The sequence below is a fragment of the Ptiloglossa arizonensis genome, chromosome 2 (assembly GCF_051014685.1).
Source record: "Ptiloglossa arizonensis isolate GNS036 chromosome 2, iyPtiAriz1_principal, whole genome shotgun sequence".
NCBI classification, from domain to species: domain Eukaryota; kingdom Metazoa; phylum Arthropoda; class Insecta; order Hymenoptera; family Colletidae; genus Ptiloglossa; species Ptiloglossa arizonensis.
In genome coordinates, this window is record NC_135049.1 from 23,516,609 (window position 1) to 23,540,137 (window position 23,529).

Consider the following 23,529-nt stretch of genomic DNA (forward strand, 5'->3'; position numbering starts at 1 on the left):
GTGTGGCGCTTGCGCATGCGCAAAATTGCTTCCAACTGGGGGGACAGGAGCTGTGGACAGAACGGGGCAGCGACGAGAAGGAACCGGCCGGCGAGCAGAGGGATCGACGAGTACCCGGCGTACGTTTGTGTGGTGCGCGCTGTCTTCGAGATAGGATCCCAGTGTCGCTCGAGAAGTTGTCTCTCGACGTTTGTTTGCTCGAACGAGGAAACGTTCCGTTTTGACTGAAACCGGTCAAACCTGTGCAAAAAGTAGTCAAGATGACGATGGCAACGGAGACGGAGAACACCGGGCCGGAGAGCAAGGAGATTAAGGACGTGAAAGAGATGAAAGAGGCGCTGAAGAACGAAACGCCGCCGGACAATAAGCAAGAGGAGAAGGATGCGGCGAAGAAGGAAGAAAGTGGGAAAAAGGAGGAGACTGCTGACGCCGCGGCCGCTACGGCATCCTCGGCACCAACGAAGGCTATCAGCGTACATAAGACCAATTACGAGAAGGACATTGTTTACCTGTATCAGTTTTCTCGATCGCCGCTTCTGCCCTCCTTTTCACCGTATTGTCTCAAGGTGGAGACGTGGTTGCGACTCAACGGCATCAAATACGAGGTAAGCGTTCATATTTTTTTTATTCCTTTTGCTTACGCGACGTTCGAATTTTCAAATTCGTAACGGGGAGAAACGGGAGATCGATGAGTACAATGCTCCCGAGATTGTACCCTAGGCGTCGCGTTTCTTCCGGGTGACTAAGCGCGTCCCCTTCGGCTTTACGTTACTATATAACTTCTAACTGAAGTCTAGTCTTTCCATTATGCAAAAAATCAAGCATATACGATCCCGCCGAATCTCCGAGTCTAATATACTCGAAGAAAGATACAGGAGATGGATCCTTTGCCGATTATTTCAAAATGGCGACTCTTGTCAACCTTTGTGCGCCCAGAGCAATGTTTAAATGCGCTTCCATCGCCGTCTCGAATTATTTTCCGTTGCTTCGTATACGAGTAGAATTTCGCTCCGGTTGCGGATTCACATTACGAAAGTATCAACCGTTCGTTCTCACACGATGAACGAGTTTCATGAGAATTTGAATATACCCTCCGGTACGATATCGATTTCTGTTAACTTAAACGCCGGGGCAAACGTCTGCATGTTTTTGAATCGTGACAGTATGGTATGCATGAATGTTTTTAATTTCTAAATTATTATTTGTGAAGATATATGTAGTTGTTATTTTACGAGGACTGTACTCGCATATTAGGGTGCGATAACGTTGGTGGGATACATTTGTCCGGTAACCTACCTTGAATTTGAAACGCAAATATTTATAGAAACGCGGTGTTTACATCCGGGATTTCAGACAAGAAATGATAACGTACTCACGACTCTTTCGATGGGGCGAAGCTTAAGCGCGTAATCGCGCGTATGTAATAGCTAAACAGATCCGTATCTCGGCCCATTATGCGATATATGTATATTGTGTATACTCGCAACAGTAACCCCTGGAACATCAAACTTGTTACGCTTTCTTCCGCAATTGAACGATCATATATCGATTCGCAACACGTATTCCAACGACTCTTACTCGATCAACGTATAGCATAATATTTACCAAAAGTTAACATTGTCGCGATAACGGGATATTATTATTCTGTTCGAGACCGTTCGTGCTAATCTCGATCCAACGTTTCGAAGATAAAAAAAAATAAGGAAGAAACTTAACGATTTCTCTTCGCGGTGATCGACGTTTTCCATCGTAAAATTTTATATCCGGTCGGAACGCGTAGAGTAAAGGAGCCGGATGACGGGTACGCGATCGAAAAGCATGAAAATACATTTTCTCGCGAAAGAGGTGAAAGGCCCGGCGGCAGCGTGCATTCCTACGGACTTTTAAAACGGGTTTCCAGTGGTGTCGCGTGGGGAGCGAGCAAGGGAAGCCCATTGGAGGGCTTCCAAGTTGAACAGAGCAAAATGCCCTCGTGAGCCTTGATCCTGCGCGTTCCGTTTTCGGGGGGATGGAAGGACGTATAGACCCCTACGGGCTTCAGACACACCGGGACTTGCTCGACGGGATTCACGCGTCAACCAAGAGTTGGCGTTCCGCTTAACCATGTGCTGCTCGCTCGGGAAGCAATGCCTCAATCGATATCACGACGAAAATGAACGCGCTCAACGGCAGAAGGATCATTTTCCTCCCGGAGAAATCAGCGTCGTAGTGTATTTTTAGTGACGCGGCACACTTGCGCGTTCATGGATGCGATTATTTCAGCGAGATATATACACTTTTCTTGTTTTTAAGACAATACGGCCACCGTACTCCTCCGTGGCTGTTTACGCGCTTTTTTGCATCGATTTATTTATATACCTTGCCAGCGCGCTGAGGGACGATATTCGTCGCGAGCGTGTTAAACACACGTACGGTTAAAGAAAAAGAAAAGTATATATGTATATACATTATTGCGACGCTTTATTACGAAATGTGCACAACGAAGCAGTGTAATAATAACGATACACGTTTATTGCGGTAAATGGAATACAGTACGATAATAAGTGAATACAAAAAATGAAACTATTGCAGACTGGTTAGAGTTACGACGCAAAGGCGAAATACGGTTGAATGCTGCCGTGAACAGCATTTCAATGTGCAATGAAGTTACATTTTTTTTTTTTTTTTTTTTCGTACATTACAAAGGAGAATACGTTACTCTTTATACCGTTGGTTTTAAAAAATTATTATTTCGAGTACAAAGGTGGTATATATTTTTTATCAACGCGAACAAACTTCTTACAAAGAATTTCTTTAATCGTATAAAAGTAGTGTACTTTATTCCCCGTACAAATGCACGAAGTCGAAATTCGAACAATAGAAGTTGCGGAACTGAGAATTTCGTTGAAGTTGAAGACGTTGGTCGGAACGAACGGAATTTTATACCATGGTGGTCTTCGCGACTTTTAAAACATTGTTGGCAAGCTTTCGACTAACCGTTGCGAGTGGTATTCTTTTTCATCTGGCCGCTTCTTTGTCGCGGGAGCCTTTCTACAACATCTGTTGAACATAACGCTACCCCCCCCCCCCCCGTCCAAAGGGAACCAGATAATGTTTGTAGATGGTTCGGATAGCCGATTTCGGGAGTCTAGATTATTTTCAACCTAATTTTCTCTGTCTGTCGGTTATTTTTTTTTCTCTCGATAGCGCGACAGTTATTACTTTCAGCTGTCACGATTGAAGTTTATCGATAACTGTGTGTTACGCGTGTATCGTGGAAAAATGTGTACTTTCCGACTTTCGATCGTTTCTTTGTCGTTCGCGGGTAAATTTGAATCTACCATTGGCTACGCTTTTCAGACTTCTGGGGCTATGTTTCTTCGGTTATTTTTAGACGTCTCCATGGGATGATTGCACTTTATGTAATTTATCAGTTGCGATTGTCAAGTGTTACCGACGCCTCCACTTCCGGTACCCGCTTCTGGATTCCCCGTTCGTAACTACAAATAAGTATATACCACCGTACTCGGCGGTGAAAACAATCTTTTTTATGCGCTCACATACGCACACGCACACATGTATATAAAGAATTGAATTTTTGTTTATACAATATAATGTATATGTATTTATATACAATTGAAATTCTATAATGCTGTTCTTCGTCACTTCTACAAGTTGTGACAAAGTAATAAATTAAATATTAAATATATTGAAAACGTTAAAAACGGGGCCGTAAAAGTATAAAAACTGTACGGAACGTAACTTTGGAGAAGCGTTGAAGGTGTCTGTAATCTGAATTTGCAATTTGCACCGTTTTAGTTAATACCGGGCCGGTAAATGTAATTATTCTTCGAGTAGCGAACTTGCGAGAAGAAAAGTGAACGCACTGTGCAGCGTCCTATTTAGGGAGTTGATTTTTTAATCGCTCGAAGGAATACCATATCGTGCATAGCATCGTCTTGCGTATCGCTACACTGTTTCACGACGCTGAACACAGTTAAAGGATGCAATTTACAGGATGGAAAGATTGAAAAATCTCTCCTTTGTTCTCGTGTAAACGGCGGTGCGATCGAGCGGGCTCGAACGATTATAGATTGTATTCCCATATAAAGAATCGTGATAACTCTTTCGTAATAAACGCCCGTTCCAATAGTAAAATGGCAGAACTGGAACAAAAGAGGTCACAGGTAATATGGAGGAAGTCCCTATTGAACTAATCATTACCAATATAGGTATAAATAACGCGTGGAGTGGGCCGAATCAATTGGTCAACTTGAACAATTTTGCTTGGGTATAAACGGTGCGTGTAATTTCCAAGAAATGCTTTCCATTGTTGTGCCCGTACGTTCAAAATCGTCTTCGTTCGTCGCTTCGTATCGTCGTTTATTTCGTATCCGGGAAGAAATTTTATTTTCACGAAGGACCGTCTCGACGAAAGACGAGGATACAGTGAATACACAATTCACGGCTAAAATAAATAAAGAGGAACGAACACTCCTTTGGTTGTACCGAGTGTTTGTAAATATTATTTTTAACGATGCGAGTTAACTATCTCGTTCGTGCCGTGGATAATTGTACAGAAATTGGAGACGTACGTAATCTCTGTCGTCGTAAAAACGAAACTGTTACTTAGACCAGAATTCAACAAGGCGAGCTATATAGAGTATGTATAGTGTTACAAGTTTCTTTCCCAGGAACCGTTAGGGATAATGGTAAAACTCGGATTGAGTGTTTTAGGGTAACCCGAGATCGTTTAGGAGACAAATGCGGTGCTGTTGCATCCCCCTTCAACCTCAGGGAGACAGGGACAATTCTTCCCTTCTTTCCCAACGATATTTCATAAATACTTTTACGACCTTCTTTCGAGAACACCTAATGGGTCACTCGAAATTTTTCCTTTTGTACTTTGTACAATTATTGAACAATAATAGAAAAACCTAGCTGAAAAAGATACTATTGGGTTGTTCGGAAAGTCATTCCTTTTTTTTTTTTTGTGAAAATGAAACACGATTTTTTAGTGTATAAACATTTTATTGAATTATACATTCTCCATTTTGGAGAACGAAATGACTTTTCGGACAACCCAATATAATCGGTGTTATTTTAAAAAACAAAATACACACATTATTCAACCTAAGCTTCTTCACGTTTTCAATATTTAAAGTTACGTAATTGAAAGAAGAATAAAACAGAGTATCGGATTAAAAATGGAACACAATTGACGAGGATATGGTGTTCGGTTAGATTCGTTTATTTTTGCAAAAATATACATAACAGTTTTACCGTGGTATTAGAATTCTAAAGAAGTTTCTTCACCGTTATTCTTGATGGTAATTTTTCAAAAAAAAAAAAAAAATATATATATATATATATTTATATATATATATCGTAACAGTTAATGTGGCCCATCCTGTATATATTTACCAGCTGCGTTGCTAATTCCTTCCGAGAGTGCTCGGTAGTCCTTGAAACGATGCATAGTTCGCATTCCATTGCGAAACAAAGAGAAGGAAGACGTCGCTTTCGAAGGTGAAGACGTCGGCGAACGAGAACCGCCTAATAGATAAATGTGGGTTATGAAAAAATCTCAAACAAGAATTCTCTGTTTCATACATCTGCTTCTCACGCTTTCTTGGCAAGACGCCGCGCTTTTCGGTGCGAAAGTTAGCGGGACACGGGAACAGGAGAAATTGTGCTAATTTATCAGATACTTCTCTCTTTTTCTCCTTGGTATTTTAAGAGGAACGGGGCACGCAATCCCGTTAAATTTTACTTTTTAACGAATTTATCATCTTAGACCCTTCGAGTTACGTTCGCTCCTCGATACTTGGAAGAAAACTCTTCCCTCCGCTCCTCGATGTTTTCAACGGGGGCAAAAAATTACGCACAGTTAAATTCTTCTCCGCAACGTGCACTTTGATCCCTTGAAACGTTGGAGAGACACGACTCTCGGTCGCCAGGAAACGCAACGGAATTTTTCTAATTTCCATCGAGGGAAACCTTCGTAACTCGGGGTGGAAAGAATGTTTCGCAAAGTATACAAATACGTAAAATCTAAATCAATTCTACGATTTGTTCTTACTTATTTATTTAATGGATCTCGTCCAGGTTTTCAGTGTCCCGTGTAAAAGGATGAATGAAACTTTCTAAGGGTTGAATCTTAAATCGTACGAATGTTCGTCGAATCGTATTTTCGCGTTTTCGATTCACGAGAGAACTAGCCTCGATTCTATAATAAATCGATCTCGTTCTCGTTGTTGGATCGATCGTACCGTGTCACAATGTTGCGGGAATGCGAAGAAGTATTTAATATTAACGAGACCATCGACGGTGTACTTTTTGGCGAACGAAACACCGGGGAAGGGGGAAATGAGTTGCGCGCGGAGCAACGAGTACGTGGCGCGCATGCCTTCATGAAGTTTGTCGGTTGAGCCATTTGTGCCCGGGACAATCGATTGTTTCCGACGTTTCTCCAGCACGCTAAACTCGTTTCCGGTCCGATTTACTCGCGACCGGTATCCGCGATACATACCGAGCACGAAAAGTCGACTACGAAAGCGATACGTTATAATTGCATCGCTCGCAACCATGTAGAGTGGCGAGTGGTGGGGGGAGCGGGGAGGTAGGCGGGGTGGGGGGTGTGGGGCGATGGTGGGAGGAATTGCATTTGCACTTTTGCAATAAGCAGCCGACTCTCGTACGAGGATCTCTCGGTGCTCCATCGAGCATAAGTATTATACTTTCATGACGGCGTAATGAGAGAAAGCAGATCTCGTTGCAGAAAACGCTGGTAAATTCGATCGAGGTCGCGCATCTCTCTGGCTTGGCAACCTTGCGCCGCGTCGGAAATTCGAATTAACGAGAAATTACGAAATTTCGGAAAACTTTTCAATTCTCGTTCCATCACCGTGTAAACGACGATCGACGGTGATCGCGTTCCACGACGGTTAAATTTATCCGGAAATTCGATTCGTTTCGCGAAAATTTGTACAGTTTTGTATTTTTCAAACCGCGTGCAATTTTTTAAAGTCAACCGTGGAAATGTTCGCAACGTTTTTAAAGATTTAGGTCGTACAATTTTCTATTTTGCAAAGTCAGCCGTGAAAAAGTTTACGACGTTTTCAAGGGTTTGGGTCGTACTGTTTTATATTTCTCAACTCACGTACAATTTTTCCAAGTCAGCCGTGAAAAAGTCCGCCACGCTTTTAAGGATTCAGGTCGTACAATTTTCTATTTTGCAAAGTCAGCCGTGGAATGTTCGCGACGTTTGGGTCGTACAATTTCATATTTCTCAATCCGCGTGCAATTTTTCCAAAGTCAACCGTGGAAAAGTTTGCGACGTTTTTAAGGGTTCGAGTCGTACAATTTTCTATTTTGCAAAGTCAGCCGTGAAAAAATTCGCGACGCTTTTAAGGATTCAGATCGCACAATTTCATATTTTTCAACCCGCGTGCGATATTTCCAAAGTCGGCCGCGAAAAAGGTTCGTTTTTAAAGGGTTTCCGGAAATTCGGTTCGTTCTTCAACGTTTGCGCTTGTTTCGCAGAAACGTGTACGATTTTACATATTTCAAGCGCGGTGCGATACTTCCGTGTCGTCGACCGTGAAAAAGTTTCGCGACGTTCTTAAGGATTTCGGTGATCTTACTTTCAACTTGAAGTACCACAAGTATATTTGCTCGGTGCGTGACGATGGGTCGCTCGAGTCTCATTTTTCCAAGCACACGCGGCATCTTGAAAGCGCAGCCGAAAGTCACGTTTGGCGGCATTCCAGCGCTTACACGCATTACAGATACTCGAGGATCGCGCGTACACGTATGCCACCGCCTCTCGTGCACCCAGGGACTGGCAGTGTTTTATATCTGTGAATCAAAGTATCCCTTAAACCGGAACACCCGGGTGTCTCCTTATGGGAAAAAACATGCGTCATTTGGAGCATCGAGTATCACGAACGATTCGTTCGAACAAACAACGAGAACGATCGATTCTCCCTCGAATCTTTTCGTTCTTTAACCCTTTGCACTCGAAGCTTTTCTGCTACCAGAAACTAGCGATGAAATCTTTCAAATCGTGTAATTAATTCAAAACTGAACATTTTCAACGTTTCATATACGTATGTTTACATCTCACGAGAAAGGAGTAATTGAATTTTAATTTCAATTCCAAACCACGATGGTTTTTCCAATCGACGAAAGTACACCGAATTAAGTGGCGATCGAAGATCGCCTCTCGAGTCCAAAGGGTTAACATTCGACCACGCGGAAGGAAGTCCATGCGTTGGACCGACGCAGTAAGCGTGGAATCACCGAACGAAAGAATATGGAAGATTACGGTTATTGAAATTCTTTCGAGGAAGACCGAGATGCTTTAAAGGAAATAATCTAAACCTCTCCCGGGTATGGCTTGGGCTGGGTCGGGATTTAACGAGCCATGGAATGAGCTGAGTCACACAGGACTCCGAGAAACGCAGTTCGCAATGGAAAACAAAGTGGCTGGCAGAAGCCGCCAGAAACACCTTTCGCGATGTTTATTATCCGTTCGTTCAAGTGTTCCTGATTAAGCTATCACTGCTGTTCGGTTAAGTGACTAAATTGTATGATTGATCAGTCGTTCGAATCGTTGAGCCTATTTAGATATTGTAAATCATGGAACTGACCTTCGTGCTCACAGAAGCAACAACGATCGCGAATCGTTCCGAGTACCGAGTACCTACTCCTGAGAACTCCTAAATTTCGAAAAAAAAAAAAAAAAAAAAAGAAGAAAGGTCTATTTAGATACTGTAAATCATGGAACTGATCTTCGTGCTCCCAGAAGCAACAACTATCACGACTCGTCTCTAGTTTCTTTCGGTTCGGGGCTCTTTCATCGAGAGTACTCCAGAGAACTCTTAAATTTCGAAAAAAAAAAAGAAAAAAAATCTTCAAACGCAAATAATAGAAAAATTACCAGCCATCGACGTCTACGCTCGCGTACGTTAACTTGCAATACTCGGTCGGGTAGAGCTCGGTGGGGTATTAACGATGACAATTAACTCGAGTAATCGACGAGCAAAGTTATTTCACGACTACGATAATTTCACAATATTATCCGCCTCTATTAGTTCCAATTGGCAAGCGTGTTAATTCAGCAATTATGCCGTGCTATAGTACGTGAAATTGCGTTAATAAGACTTTCATTCTGGATACCACGGTTGGCCTACTGCGACGCCGATCGGCCAGCAGACACAGGTAGGGGGAAATGCGCGGCTACTTCACGCTTGAGGCAGGTCGGGCTCTTTAAATCACCGGAAATGTGCAGGTAGAGAAGATGTGGGTAAACCGTGTTCTTCCCCCCGTACCTTCCCTCTGTTGTCGTTGCCTTTTAAAACAGTTTCGTGGAAGGTACCCCGCTGAAAATCCCCCTATACACGTGCAGGGGAACCACGCTCGAAAATAATAAATCGTGAGAATTTCCGGGAGCGTTCTTTTGCAACGGGTCAGTGATTTTGAAAACGGTTTTCGAATAGGTTCGCTCGACGACGTTTCTTCGATCTCTACGGGTAGTTGTAAACATACGTGGACACACCAAGGTTACCTTTCGATACAAAACAATCCTTGACGCAAGAAAAAGTTCGAAAGTTCGCCGTTGGGAAAATATAGTTCGAGCGAATGTACTTTATTCGATACATTATGTATACATTACGGATCTTGGATTTACTTTGTTTTTTTTTTCTTTATTATTTTTTTTTTTTTTTTTTTACGTCGACGCTCAACTTCGATGTGTATAATTATTTTTGGAGCTTCGTAGTTAAGAATAACGGTATGGACGATACATATCGTTGCAATTGTTAAAATTCGCGTATGTGAAATAACTCGAGGAATCGCGGAGAAATATTCTGTTCTTTCCCGAAGGAAAGAATTCAGGACCGAGGAGGAGGAGGAGGAGAAGGCTGCACGCTCGAAGAGTTTAACGGCATTGGGAAGACTGCGAAGTAATTATTACCCCGTTAATTTTTACACTGTAACTGAAACAAATGTTGACCAACCTGGAACGCCAAGCAACGTGTATATGTATATATATATATACGGTGTACACAGAAAGGACATGGAAAACTCGTCCGGCGGCGACGTGTTAAGAAATTTAACGATCACGGTGCAATAAATCTTTATTGCACGCGGCGATTAGCATATGGTTCGGTTTAACCTCGTTAAAATTTTAAGAAACCGCGTTCAAGATGTCGACGAAAGCCCACCATATGGTATCTACGCAACGTGTTCGCGTTAGAGGTTGTAATATCGGCTTGTTGTTCGTAAAGTAATTTCGTTCTCCAAAACGGAGAATATATATAATTTAACAAAATATTTATACACTCTAAAAAAATCCTTGTTTCGTTTTCACCAAAGAAAAAAAAGAAACGAAATGACTTTCCGAACAACCTGATATCTCTTTCTGGTGGAAGAAGCAAAATAGAATTAAAGAACCGTTTACTTTTCTCTCTTCCGTTCCGTTTTGTTTAAGAAATTTAACGACGTTTCGAAATTCCTAGTAAATCTTCCATCACGAAGGATATACCCGATCTCGAACAACGTTATCGTGTCACGCGTCGTTCGTCTGGTCACTTATCACAGTCCCTTAACGAACGATGGGGAAAAAATCGAATCGAACCCTGTAGTTAAAATTTCACTTCAGATTAAATTGATTTAACGGTCGTGTATCGAGAGAACGTAGACGCGGACGTACGTACACGGCGTATCTTTTCGGATGACTTACCGCGTGTAAACAAGGTTATAAATCTTCTCCGTTCAAATCGGCAAGTAGCATACCCCGTTCAGAGCGGTCCATTAAAAGCTTAAATACTCGTGTAAATGTCTTGACCTTTGATCTTAACGTTTCTCGATACGTGTTCAGCGTCGAAAGTCGTAGAAATGGAATAAAATAAAAACAAACGAAAAAAAAGAAGAGAAAAGAGTATGTTTCTCGAGGGAAGTGGTACTCGAGTATAGTTACAAAGAGAGAATTTATCCGTGGCGCTTGAATATCCTTGGGTAGTTAAATTTGCATGCATTGAGCAAGTGCATTTTTCCCATGCCTATGCGTGCACATCGATTGCCTTGCGCAGACACAGCGACGTGCCTCGCGACACGTTTCTATTCTACACGTTGCTGCGATCCTTCTTTGTTCTTCGTAGAAGCGTACTTTTGTTTTAACAATCGGCAAGTAACCAACGGAAAGGAATTCCAAACGTTTCGATTTCACCTATCGGATAAGATTTATCATTTGTTTAACTTCTCGTCGTCGCGTAATAACAACAGTAAAACGCTACACATAACGATGGACGACAATCGAAGGAATGTTATTTTTGATCCTCGATCGCCACCGTGCGGTTCTTCCGTTCGTCACGGTTTTGTTTCGGGATCTTTGTTTACATGCTTTTTTCTACGGGCACGGTTTCGACGGGTTATCATCCGGCGTTACGACTTTTCACAAACATCTTTTTCGGTCCCTGTTGTTCCAGCTGCAGATTCGGTTATCTGTTCGCTCGACCGAGTCTCTGTAACTTTCGAATTACGTCAATTGTGCACCGCAGCACGAATTAATTTCAGAACAAGCGCACTCTGTACGAAGTAAAAATCATTTCGTCGTTAGAGGTGTACCATTCCTACGATTTCCCTTCGAGGAGAGTTATTTTCGTCACCGATAAGTTCTCGTGTCCGCACCGACACGCAATCGACATTATTTCTTTTTTTTTTCTTTACCTTTTTTTAAATGCGTACCGGTTTGTTTTATCTCAAATATAACGAACACAAAAGTGACCTTGTCGTTGTATTAGAAAATTATTCCGAACTGGTATTAAAAGATGGCGAATAAAATTCAAGGCTATGCAAGATACTTCGTTGTATAATTTCAAGCGACAATTTCTTCTTTCAATTGTTATTTACTCGTCTCCGGTTCCAACCTTAAATAATAATCCTCAAACGGAAAACACGATATTGCAATGACAATGTAAACCGTCTAAATCCGGTATGTGTCGAAAATGATACGTGACACGAGGGGTTGGAAATATTTAGAAAGAATATCGACGAATCGGAGATTCGGGACAAAGGCTTATTTTATTGCGACAGTTATCGATTACCGATACAATTCGGAGCAACAGATCGCGTGTTTCTAGAAACATTAAACGTTCGAGTTCGTTGAAATTGTTTTCAAGTGCTCGACTAGGCTGCGATCGTTCGATATTAGAGTCGATTCGTTCTGAGTTTTAGAATCGATTCGTTCCGAGTTTTAGAATCGATTCGTTAGATTTTAACCTAAAATTACCAAAGAGGTCGATTTGACTTGTTTCGAACTTCCTCTTGAAATTACTCAATTATCAACGGTGTCTTTGCCTACAATATTCGTGGACAATTATCGAAACGAGCAACTAAATTTGACTCGTAAATTAATTTACCCTTTTCCCGTCTAACTTCGAAAACACGTATCTGGTCCGATACAAATAGTAATACGTTCACCGTCGGTGGTTCTAGCGTTAAAATCGATTCGTACGCTCGATCTTGGAGTCGATTCGTACGCTCGATCTCGGAGTCGATTCGTTCGTTCCGGGTACGCGAACCGCGCTACTAGGAACTCGCCCCGTATTCGCGCTAACTTCCGCACGGAATCGAACGCGTTTCTCCACGGCGCGTGTGTAGCTCGCGCGAATTCGTGGCGAGTCCAGTACGAGCGACAGGTAAATCTGTATTCATAGAACGCGACAGGACGACACAGGGGAATGAATAGACCGAGTCACGAACGCGTTGAACGGAGGCTGCTTTATATAGTGATGGAAGGAACGCGTATACAGCGTATTGCGTCTTCGAATGGACAGTCCTCGAGCGGAAACCGCGTCGCTATAATGCGATACCTATTGACGGCCGTCGATGGAAAACAACTGTGCGTGTGTGCGTAACCGCCGAGCCTTTTGCGTGCGTGCGCAACATCGTCTCGCGTCGCTTGAATGATATATCGAAATTGGTTCTCCGCTGTGTAGTGTGCTCGTCGATACAGCAGCGTAGATAACTGTATATACGTCCTCCCTACGTAGAAACAGAAACGATCGGAATCGTTCGCTTTCACCTTATATTCGACGTTGAATTAAATCGACGTAGATAAGAAGAAAGGCCTCTGCGTTGAATTAATTTCACGATTTACTCTTCGATCGTCGTACTTGTAAACGCGTGCGGGTAAAAATTTAACAAAATAGCGAGAACGGAATATTACGAATTTCTTCGTAAACGTTATTATGCAAAGTTTGTATACTCGATGTTCTTTTTAATTTGACAGGGGGAAATGGTGGTACGGTACATTAGGCTAAAATAAATATTTGTACAATCATTTTTTTGTTACATCGAAAAATCTTTGACTATTTTTTTTTTTTTTTCTTTGATTTCAAACACGGCGAGAGAAAAAAATGCACGATTTCGGGTAAACGACTTTTTACAATGTTACAGTGAAACCGACTTACACGCCCCAGTTACCGGCCACTTCAATACTAGATAACGGTGAACGCTGTAAATACGACATCGTGCGATTCTCGGAGGTTTAGTTTACTTGTACACGGAACGCATCGATTCGGTCCTATTTCTCGGTGTCTACATTTTTCGATCGATCTATATTCTCCGCTCGCGATGTAACAACGCAACGAAAGAAATCTTTCTTCGACGTGCGTCTTATAAACAACACGGACTCGTGACAAAAGTCCTAGAGATTACCGACCGTGAATGGATTCATCCATGAACGATAAACGCCATATCCTAATGAGTCATTTACAAATTAGCGGATTCTAACGTAACGCGATTAAGCTCGGTACGCGCGTTCCTTATCGAGTGTAGCGATCAGAAAACTCGATGGTAATTATTCATGCAGAGTGATTCACTGGAATGGTATATCCTGGAATTGATACCAGTGAAGCCTCGATTGTCGTTTGTTGAGCTAAATAACAACATTTCCGTCTAGAAAAGTCTCTTTGAGCTTAGTATTTGGGTCACCGATATTACGGTTAGTAAAACTTGGTCAGATTCGACATTACGACTAATTGAAATTGAAAGTTTTTTTTTTTCTCGAGAGAGAGAGAGAGAGAGTCACGTTTTTACCGCGATATATAGGGTGAGGTGCAATTCGTGGTGCAATCGAACAAACGATTCCTCGTGGAGAAAAGAAAAAAAAAAATAGGTCAGGACGAGATTTCGTATCGTACAGATTCCCCGTATCAATTATACGGGTCGATGGTTATGAAAGTGGCTCGAGTCGATACCTACTTTTTGTTTTTTCTACGTTATTGTAGATCGACGTGTTGCAAAATAAAAAACAACTCGTAGTATTCTAACCCCGTCCCTTTCGTAATTAATCGGTATCGCGATGTTTTCGCGCGGGTGTCGAAATTAATAAAAAAAAAAAAAATCGACGCAACGATATAATCGAGAAACTCCGTGTACGCGAATAATACTCTTGTTTGTTTGCAGTCGCTTTCTCGCTGCATCAGAAAGGTCGAAGTGGGACGGGTATCAACGACAGGATAAACATATGCGTGTGTTACACCTTACTCGTAATCTGTAACGCGATACTACTGGTATTACCGATCCCGTTACACGGTATTACTATAGTCGAAGTTAGTCTGTGCTAGTCACTTGAACGCGTAGAAGAAGTTGTGTGCCACCTGGTGCATCGCCGACGATGCTGTAAATTGCGAGAGCAATCAAGCTTGCTCGAGAAAAACCTGCTCGAACGAAGTACGCGAGCGTGGAATTAATGCCTACCTACTTCACGAATTTATTTATTTATTTATTTTCTCTCTCTCTCTCTCTCTCTCTCTCTCTTCCAATATTACCGCTGGGTCTTTTGAATGTTACTCAATTTAATGATACAATCCACCCGGGGTATATATTTTAGACACAACACGGGGTATAATTAACGTGTACGTAATTGAAAATTTATTGCTCGGTTTGCGGTTCGCCAATGTGAACTTGTACCGCGTATAATTACGTGGACCGTGAAATGCGTAAATATATTCAATTATTTCGCAGTTACCCCGTATACTGACGAATATACGCAAACGGGAATGTAACGTAAATATTTTCGTCGAATTTCATGGTCCGGTATTTCGAAAATTAATTAAAGAAAAACGGTATCGTTGATATTACAAATATTATTCCGGGCGTTGATTTTCCCCCGACAAGAATTTTCAATTTTAGGCATTTTTCTACGATTAATATTTTCGATGACCGGGGGAATCGAATTTTGACTTCGAATCGGAGAATTGAAACGTCGATGATCGTAGAAAGTTTCATTGTTGTCGAAATGGCTATAATGCAGCGTTTTCAATGCCATAATCGTCACACCTGAGAGGCGGACTGACTCACGTGGCATTTAAATCCATAAAACGAAGGTCATACCAGGTGCACCACGTCGTCATCGCGATTCGCAACACCATGGTAATATTATGTACAATATACATATATATATTTGAATACGTATTTTCGGACATCCTCGTTCGAGCTGAAAAATCGGAGTGTGTGGAACCAAGCGGGCGAAAAACAGCGGTACAACGCACACTGGTCGATTGTTTCAAATGTAGAAACTACTTTTATTTTTAAACGATCGATACTATCGATCCATTTTTCTTTTTCGTTTTCAAGCTTCGCTTGTGCTCGCTTACGAACGTATGGAAATATTCGTCGAGCGTATCTCTTTCGTACGTTCGACGAAAGGTGTGAAGATTTTTATTAAAAATTACGCGTAGTTTAATAGTAATTAGACTTTGTTATTGGTAATGTTTGCTTTCTGGTATTGTTTTCCAACTCCTTTGGTTTCTCTTCTCTTCTATCGTCTCCGGGTTGTTGCCGGTCTCGTAGCATTGGTTTTTCTGCTTGTTTAATTTTTCGTTACGAGTTCATGTAAATCACATCCTCCGAGTACATGAACGGCCAACAGTTTTTGCGTATTGTCTAGTTTTCCTTTTTTTTTTCATTTTCCTACCGTCACGTAAACTATTAATTCCAGCGATTCACTGGAAGCTTAATATTTCACGAAGGCTGTTCTAGAATAGATACTCTGTGACAAGTACCTCGAGTATCTGGCTTATGAGTGCCTACTTTCCACAGGCACGCTGGAATACGCCTCGAAGCTATATCAGCCACGTTGAAAGAGGATTTCAGAGTCTCGGGCTCGAAAGTTTCCGAGCTTAATGGATCTGCAGAGCTTTCAGGAGAATGTCTGATGCCCTGCTTAAGGTATTATAAGTCGGTGCATGAGTTAAGGGAATTGAGAAAGGTCGTATTCAATTTCAAATGATGCAACAGCGGACCCGCTTAAATAACATACGTTTGCACGTATCTCGTCCTCTTATCGCGAAATTGCTCGCCGCGCGCAGCACACAGGGTGTCCAGAACAAACTCCCACCGCAACCGACTCGCGTCGAAATACGGTAGCTCTCGCGAACCAAGATGTACGTACAACACTGTGAGAAACTGATCGAAGAATGTATAGAATTCTCCGACGATAAATCGAGTAAAATCGATTGCGCGAAAGAAACACAAAAGCTACTCGCGAACTTCACCGAACGCGTAGACTCGCTTTGGTTCGCGGTATTTGCAAAAAAAAAAATATACAATATCTTTTGATTAAATTACCGGCACCACACGATACACGTTTATCGACGATCTCTCGTGGCGCGATTTCCGATCGTATTCGACGCATCTTCCACCTCTCGGTGGTAGATTTCTCGGTAGCGGAAAAATTTGCCGTCGATCGATCTCTCCCACGGACGCGGAACCGTTTCGTGTCACTCAATTTCGGGACACACGGTATTTCATCGGAGACACTGCGTTAATCGTCCGCGACACGTGACGCAGATCCGAGAGAGAGTCTTGCGCGGTCCAACGCGTCCGGGCGTATCCTCTCGCGGTTTATGTCGCAGCAGAAATAAAGTCGGTGGAACGAATGCGGGGGCAGCAGGTTCTTAAAATAGCGCCGAGACCTCTGGAGTCGCGATTGTGCGTATATCTCCCGCGCCAAGAACAAAGACAGCCGAACGTCGTTCGCGCGGACGGCGGAGAAAGACAGTGAGAGATGCCCCAGACGGTCGAGGAAGAGAGTGGTGGGGGAAGAGGGACGCGCACACGAGTAGAAAGAAGCACGGCGCGCGGTCACTTTGTCCCAAGGAGCTTGATTAGCGGACCGCCCCAATTGACGGTCCGCATCCGTTGTCCCCCTTTTTTTTTTTCTCTCGCGAGATGCTCCCACAATGTGGGCTAATTCGGGTCGGTTTCCTTCGCGGATGATGCTCGTTTCGGGAATGTTGGGGTCGTTTAACCTTTGACTCGTCCCGGGTACACCGGAATCTCGTTGGAAAGCATTCGAGGGATTTTGAGCATCTTCTCTGTGGGTCCCTGGAGGCCGTTCGATTCGTCGGTCGCTTTACGCCGACTGGTGTGTTTACGCGCCGGATCGTACGACAGGCGACAACAGCCGCGCAGGGGTAGGGATAGTTGTCGCAACTCGAAAACTACGTTCTTTCTCGTCCAGCAACACGGAGAGGAAACAAGAACGGGTATGATTTACGTCGCAGAAGATATATTGGCAGATCGCGGATATCGTGACCGGCACTCTTTACGGGTGGCAACCAATACGGTTGTCTATCTCGTCTGGTGTAATTGTATCTCTCACCGGAGCTGTTATTGTTTTATTGCTCATTTTTCTTTCATTGGATCGATAACCTATTTACAATCTGTTTCTTCACTTTCTGGTCGACTTCGAGTTCGCGGCGCGCGTAATGTTTACGAGATTCGTTCCGTGATCGGGAATCGTTAAAAATTAGATTCACTTCGCGAGACGATTCGTCGTTAGAAAACGAATGAAAAATATTGAAGACATTTTCGTCGCGCGAGACTTCGTTCTTGTGAAGATCCGTCTCGGGTGCGCGGGAAGTATGCGCGCGCCGGTAGTGCTCGCGCAGGCGCACTTTCGGAATCGATTTTCACGGAAACCGGACTCGGTCGCGATGATGTTTGTTTATCGCACGTTTTCGATTCGTTCGCGAAGAATTCGATTCCAGTAGTTGGAATAGTTGTTAAAGCTTGTTGGCAGCGTTTAGTGTACTTAACGAATAGAGACCGGGGTGGTTAAATGCAGCGAGGTCGAAAGTTTAGCATCACGATCTAAGGGAAGCATGACAAAGTGCATTCAACTGCGCGCAGAAATTCCTCGGTGGCCAGATCACGCTGCGAATCTCGCAGGGCAATCTATTTCTATGTATCGCGGAACAAACCGTGTATAAGTTACTCTAATGGAATTACATAACTTCGACCGGCGAGGGAAATTGATCGGTACCGTTAGCGCAGACGCTATAATCGGACCCCGCCCATAATTAAATTACGCTTTAATTGGATTACAATGCCACTGTAGACGGGTCCCATTTTACACGATACATCGAGTGGTGGGGGGTAGGGTGGTATTTCTTGAATCGGTCGTGTTCGTTAACCCCTCGGACAGTCGCGGGCGAGCATATGAGGCACGCACACTGTCCAGCTCGTGATTGTCGCGGGATATTACGTGTTTCCACGTAACGATGCAGCTTGGAAAATTTGTCACGCCTTTATCGATTTTTTTTGTTTCGCGGTGCGATCGTCCGTATAGTTTTGAGACAGAGAAAGAGAATTACGAGAATCGATAGGGATAGAAACCCGGCCCGTTTGAACTCTCGGTCGATGAAATATGATCTGCACCGATGCTGTGTTTATATCTGAGCTCGGATCTGCGAAAGAAGGAGGTAGGATTGTAAACACGCTCGATGAATGCTTGAAAATATCGTACAAAATTAAACGTTGAGTCACGCCGACACCTCGTGTTGCAATAAATTACTATATATATATATATCTGTGTGTGAATATATATATATATATATATATATATATATATATATATATATTTTTTTTGTCGAAATAAATAATTTTCATTCACGTATTATTTTCGCCAATTTTTCGTATCCTAGAAATAAAATATGATTCACGATAAAAGAAAAGAAGAAGGGAGCATTTATCGAGAGGATTTTGTCAAATTCGCTGAACCGTCGTAGGGTTAACACGTGCACATCCGGTGGCTTCTCCTCCTCATAAATTCTCCTTCTGTTGTGCCGACATTCTTTCCCCGCGATTTACGTATTCCTCGTTATCTCCGGGCCACTATTATTCTTAGCTTTGCACACAGTTTTCTATTTGCGTGCTTCGTTCCTGTCGTTGACTCGTTCTCGTTGAACGGTTTTCACTTTGCAGTTAGTTTTCTGTCAATAATCGACGAGATTTCTCTGTTCGAGTATCGCGTTTTTGCTTTTCGTATATATATATATTTTTTTTTACACATTTCGCGTTTCGTAGACGACTTTAAATTTTTGCTTACTCGCGACACACACACCATTTCTCTCTCTTCAAACACCCGCTCACTTTCTCCCCACTCTTCCATAAATTCTGCTTTCTTATTCTTTCCAAGTTATGGCGAAGACCTGACCGCCAGTTTGCTCTCATACACGCGCATCGTGTCGGCATACCACCGCAATGTACCCAATTTATCCCCTTTGCCGCGGACCTTAATTAATTAATCTTCCAATTGAACCTCATTACTACTTATCTTATCGCGGTGGAACGCTTGGAAGACGTCACGGACAATGCTGACATTCCTCGACCGCGAGAAATTCGTTTTGTCGCGGGGGGTTCATTGCACTGTTTCCAGAATGGATGTTGCAACGTACGTTGGGTCGCGTGCACGGAGCGCGCATATCGGCGCACGCGTTTATATAGAACGTTATCGAATACCCCTGTTGCGAAAGCTAACCGATCAATTATTAACGTTCACTCTGAAAACGTTCGAATCTCGGTAATAGAGCGGTATCCTCGAATCGGTTCGCTCGTACACGATGAAACAGCTGGTGTGCGATCCCGTAGAGCGATACTGCGCGCAAAAACGAATCGAAAAGGTGGAACGAAATCTTTTCCAACGGGGGGAGGGGCTTCGTTTCCGAGAGAATCGAGTTCGAACGACGGTGGCGCGCAATTTAAATCCGGCGCGCGCGAAACCCGCGCTTCGAAACTCGTTTCGTCGTCAAACGCGAAGCCTCGTAGGAGAAAACCTCGTTCCGCATCTTTGATTCAATTTACTCCCAGGTTTCTATTTTTCCCTCTATCGCGCGTTTTCTTCGATCGTTTGTACGTGTTACGAATGCGTCTGGGATTCCGTACGACTCTTCGAGGCATGATTACTGAACGCGTGAAACGATACAAAATAACTAAAACTAAATAGTAGATTGATTAGATATTTTATAATTACGAGATGGAACGTTAACAGTCTCACCGTGCAATTTGTACGTAGTTTAATTTTTCATAGAATATTCCACCGTGCGTTATTAAAAAGGCGAGACCCCTCGCACTATCGTGATCAATAATTTCCCTTCCGACTAAATATTGCACAATATTCACAATAGTGAAAAAAATGTAAGAGTGTGGATGCATTGGACGAAAAATCGGCAAATAATAATTCTCAAGCTTGTTACGTATTCGAACTGTTGGTAAATGGTCTTAAACGGAAAGTGTGTTCGTCCCACGCGGCACGTAACGCGTTAAAATGTTTTCTCCGCGTATCAACGCGGTTAGATTGGAATTCTTTCTAGGAGGTTTGTTTTCCTTTTAATCCTCGACGTTATCGTCTCATCCTTTTCTTATCTGGAAGACGATATTCTTGCGCAGCGTCCTCGCGCCGTGTTTCGTTCCGCGGTGGTCCCTTATCGACGAACACACGATGCCGTAATCGCATCCAGTTGTGCCCCGTCAGCTACGAACGAGCCGCTTCCTTCGGGTCCCTTATTGTGCGGATATCAACAGAATTATCTTCGCGTTTCATAAGACGCTTCCACGCGCCATGAAGGAAGTTCATTGTTCGATGGTTGACGATCTATCGAGACGCGGCCATAGAAGTGGCAGTTTTCAGATAATTCCTCGCGCGATGGGAAAGGAGGATCTTATCTGTTCGATTGGCTGGAAGTATTTCGTTTCCCCTCGAAGGAACTCGTTAGCACGTCGCGCCGGTGTACGATTACACACGTCGGACAGAGGTGTGTTTGCATGATAATGCAAGATTTTGTATACTTTATACCTTCTGGTAACGTCGTTTCACCGAGGGCCCCGTTTAACGAGAGAGAGATAGAGAGAGAGGTTCTTTCTTTCTTTTTTTCTTCCTTTTCTTTTTTTTCATTTACCTCTCTTTCTCGTGGTATTGCCTCGCCCACTCGTTCGCCCATCGTCCACCATTTATCGTCGCGCAACTAAATTCCAGACTTCTCGCTATTACCATGCCCCTCCTCCAGAAATATGCACTCTCTTTGAACCTTGTTTAATTTTCATTTTTCTTTTCCACGCAGTTTACCGACCTATCCGAATCATTAGCGACTTATTTCTTCGGTTCTTTTCTTTTATTCATAATTTGTCAAAAATGTTGGGTTTCATTTTAGATACTCAAAAGTACATTTCGTGTAGTTTTTACGTATTAGGACTCGATTTTCACTTTTGCGTTTGCTATTTTCTGCATTGGTGCATTTATGCATTGTAAAAAAGTGGTTCTGTTCCTTAGTGTCCAATTACTCATAATTTGTCAAAAATGTTGAGTTTCATTTTAGATAATCAAAAGTGTACATTTCGTGTATTCTTCAGGTATTAGGACTCGATCTTCACTTTTGCATTTTATATTTTCTGCATTCGTACATTGCAAAAAAGTAATTCTATTCTTTATTATCCAATTCTCTCATTTATATTCCATACCACGTATCTCGCGAAAATAACTTCCGAAGAATTTAAAAAACACAATTTTCTTTCCCACTGTAAGTACATAATTTCGTACAGCGATCGTGGAACAATTCACACCAACAACTACGAAAAAAAAAAAAAAAAAAAACTTAATTCGTCCAACCGTGTCCCGGTAATTTTTTCGTTCGACGAACGAAAATTCAGGAACGAGAGGAGAGACAGACTCTTGCAATTAAAATATTCAGTGAGATGGGTCGGTGCGTGTTACACTCACCCAGTTTAGCTTATTCTATTCTAGTCTAGCTTACTTTCCCCCCTCCTTTCGCCGAGGAACTGTATTCCAAGTGACTTTATTTTTCACTCGGTTCATTTGCGTCGTCTTTGCGCGCAACAAAGACGTCATCGTGTTCTCTCTCTCTCTCACTCTCTCTCACTCTCGTCCACGTCGTCCGTGTAACACCGGCGCAAGCCTCGCAATGTCGAGAGGAGGCCACTAGCCTGGAACGTTTACACTGTTGCACATTGACGCGGAAACACGTCGAAGAAGGTGAACTATATGGACACACACGTGTTAAACTGCTGGCCGACATGTGCCGCGGCATCGGGTGTCGATACGTTGAGGTAGGCCGGCCACCGACCTCTACGCCGAGTTCTCGATACGTTCGAAGCAACTTGTTCTCCGCTCGGGCGAGTGTCTCGCGCCGGGAACTGGATTTTTATCGCGCTGACCCGTCGCGCGCTCCAAGGCTGCAATCGGGACAGAATTCACCTACAAAGTATCGACATAATGAGACACGGGGAGAGACCGGTGAGCTGTTGTGTGGGTCGTGCCACTTCTCCGCGTTGGAAAATTCGACGATCGTAAGAACGAACACTACCGTAACCCCGCGACGAGTTTCTCGAGCCCGCGATAAGAAGAGTCTTCCGTCGTGCTTTCGACCCTTTCGTGACCCAACATCGTTTTCGATACGCATCGGGGATCGTATCGTTTTTCCACGGGCATCAATCGTAACGAACAAACTACCAACAACTCGTTTATCGTTGAACGAAAATTATTCATGGGTCGTTCGGAAAGTTTTTTTTTTTTTTTTTTGGTGGAAATGAAACACGATTTTTTTTAGAGCGTATAATAAACGTTTTATTAAATTGTATATTCTCCATTTTGGAAAACGAAGTGATTTTTCGAACAACTTAATAGAATTCGTATCGATGAGATGGACGTTTCGTTACAAGGGACGGAGAACGAATTTTTCGAACGAAAATTTGAATTCGTATCGAGAAGATCGGTATCTCGACGCGAGGGACAAGAAACTGTTTCTCGTTGAATGAAAAATTCACAACTCGACGAATAAAGTATTTCGATGTAACGAATGAAAGATAAAGTATTTCTCGTCCGTGGTCGAATCAAAAATTCGAATTCGTTCGAATTGCTTCTCGTCTTTCGAGTTGTCGGACAGTTTATACATTGTTATCGTAATGTCACTACGCGAGACGTTCGATAAGTATCTTTGCATCGCGATACGGGCATCGAGTTATCGTCTACGCAACGTCGCCATAGAAGTTACCAATTAGTATTCGAGATTGCAAAAATAGCGTTGGCAAGCGGTCGTATTGCGTGTTGTCGCACGATGTGTATTCTCGAATGATTCCCATTCGCATAATATACCGTTTCCACTTCGACACCGGTGTTTTTACCGGCATTAAAAGTAGTATCGATCGTTCTGCGAGTAGGCGTGCCAGGAATGAGTGTAG

The 23,529-nt window shown here is 42.9% G+C and overlaps 1 protein-coding gene across 2 annotated transcripts in view; it reads left to right on the top strand.

Annotated features, from left to right (window-relative positions):
• Window positions 1-65: 65 nt before the first annotated feature.
• Window positions 66-23,529, top strand: part of Fax (failed axon connections) — a 38,573-nt gene continuing 15,109 nt past the window's right edge. The window contains exon 1 of one of the 2 annotated variants that reach the window (XM_076327633.1): window positions 66-605. In XM_076327633.1, the coding sequence (XP_076183748.1) occupies window positions 261-605 (345 nt within the window). In that variant the 5' untranslated portion in view covers window positions 66-260. The remainder of the gene's footprint in view (window positions 606-23,529) is intronic. The other variant, XM_076327634.1, reaches the window with a different exon arrangement.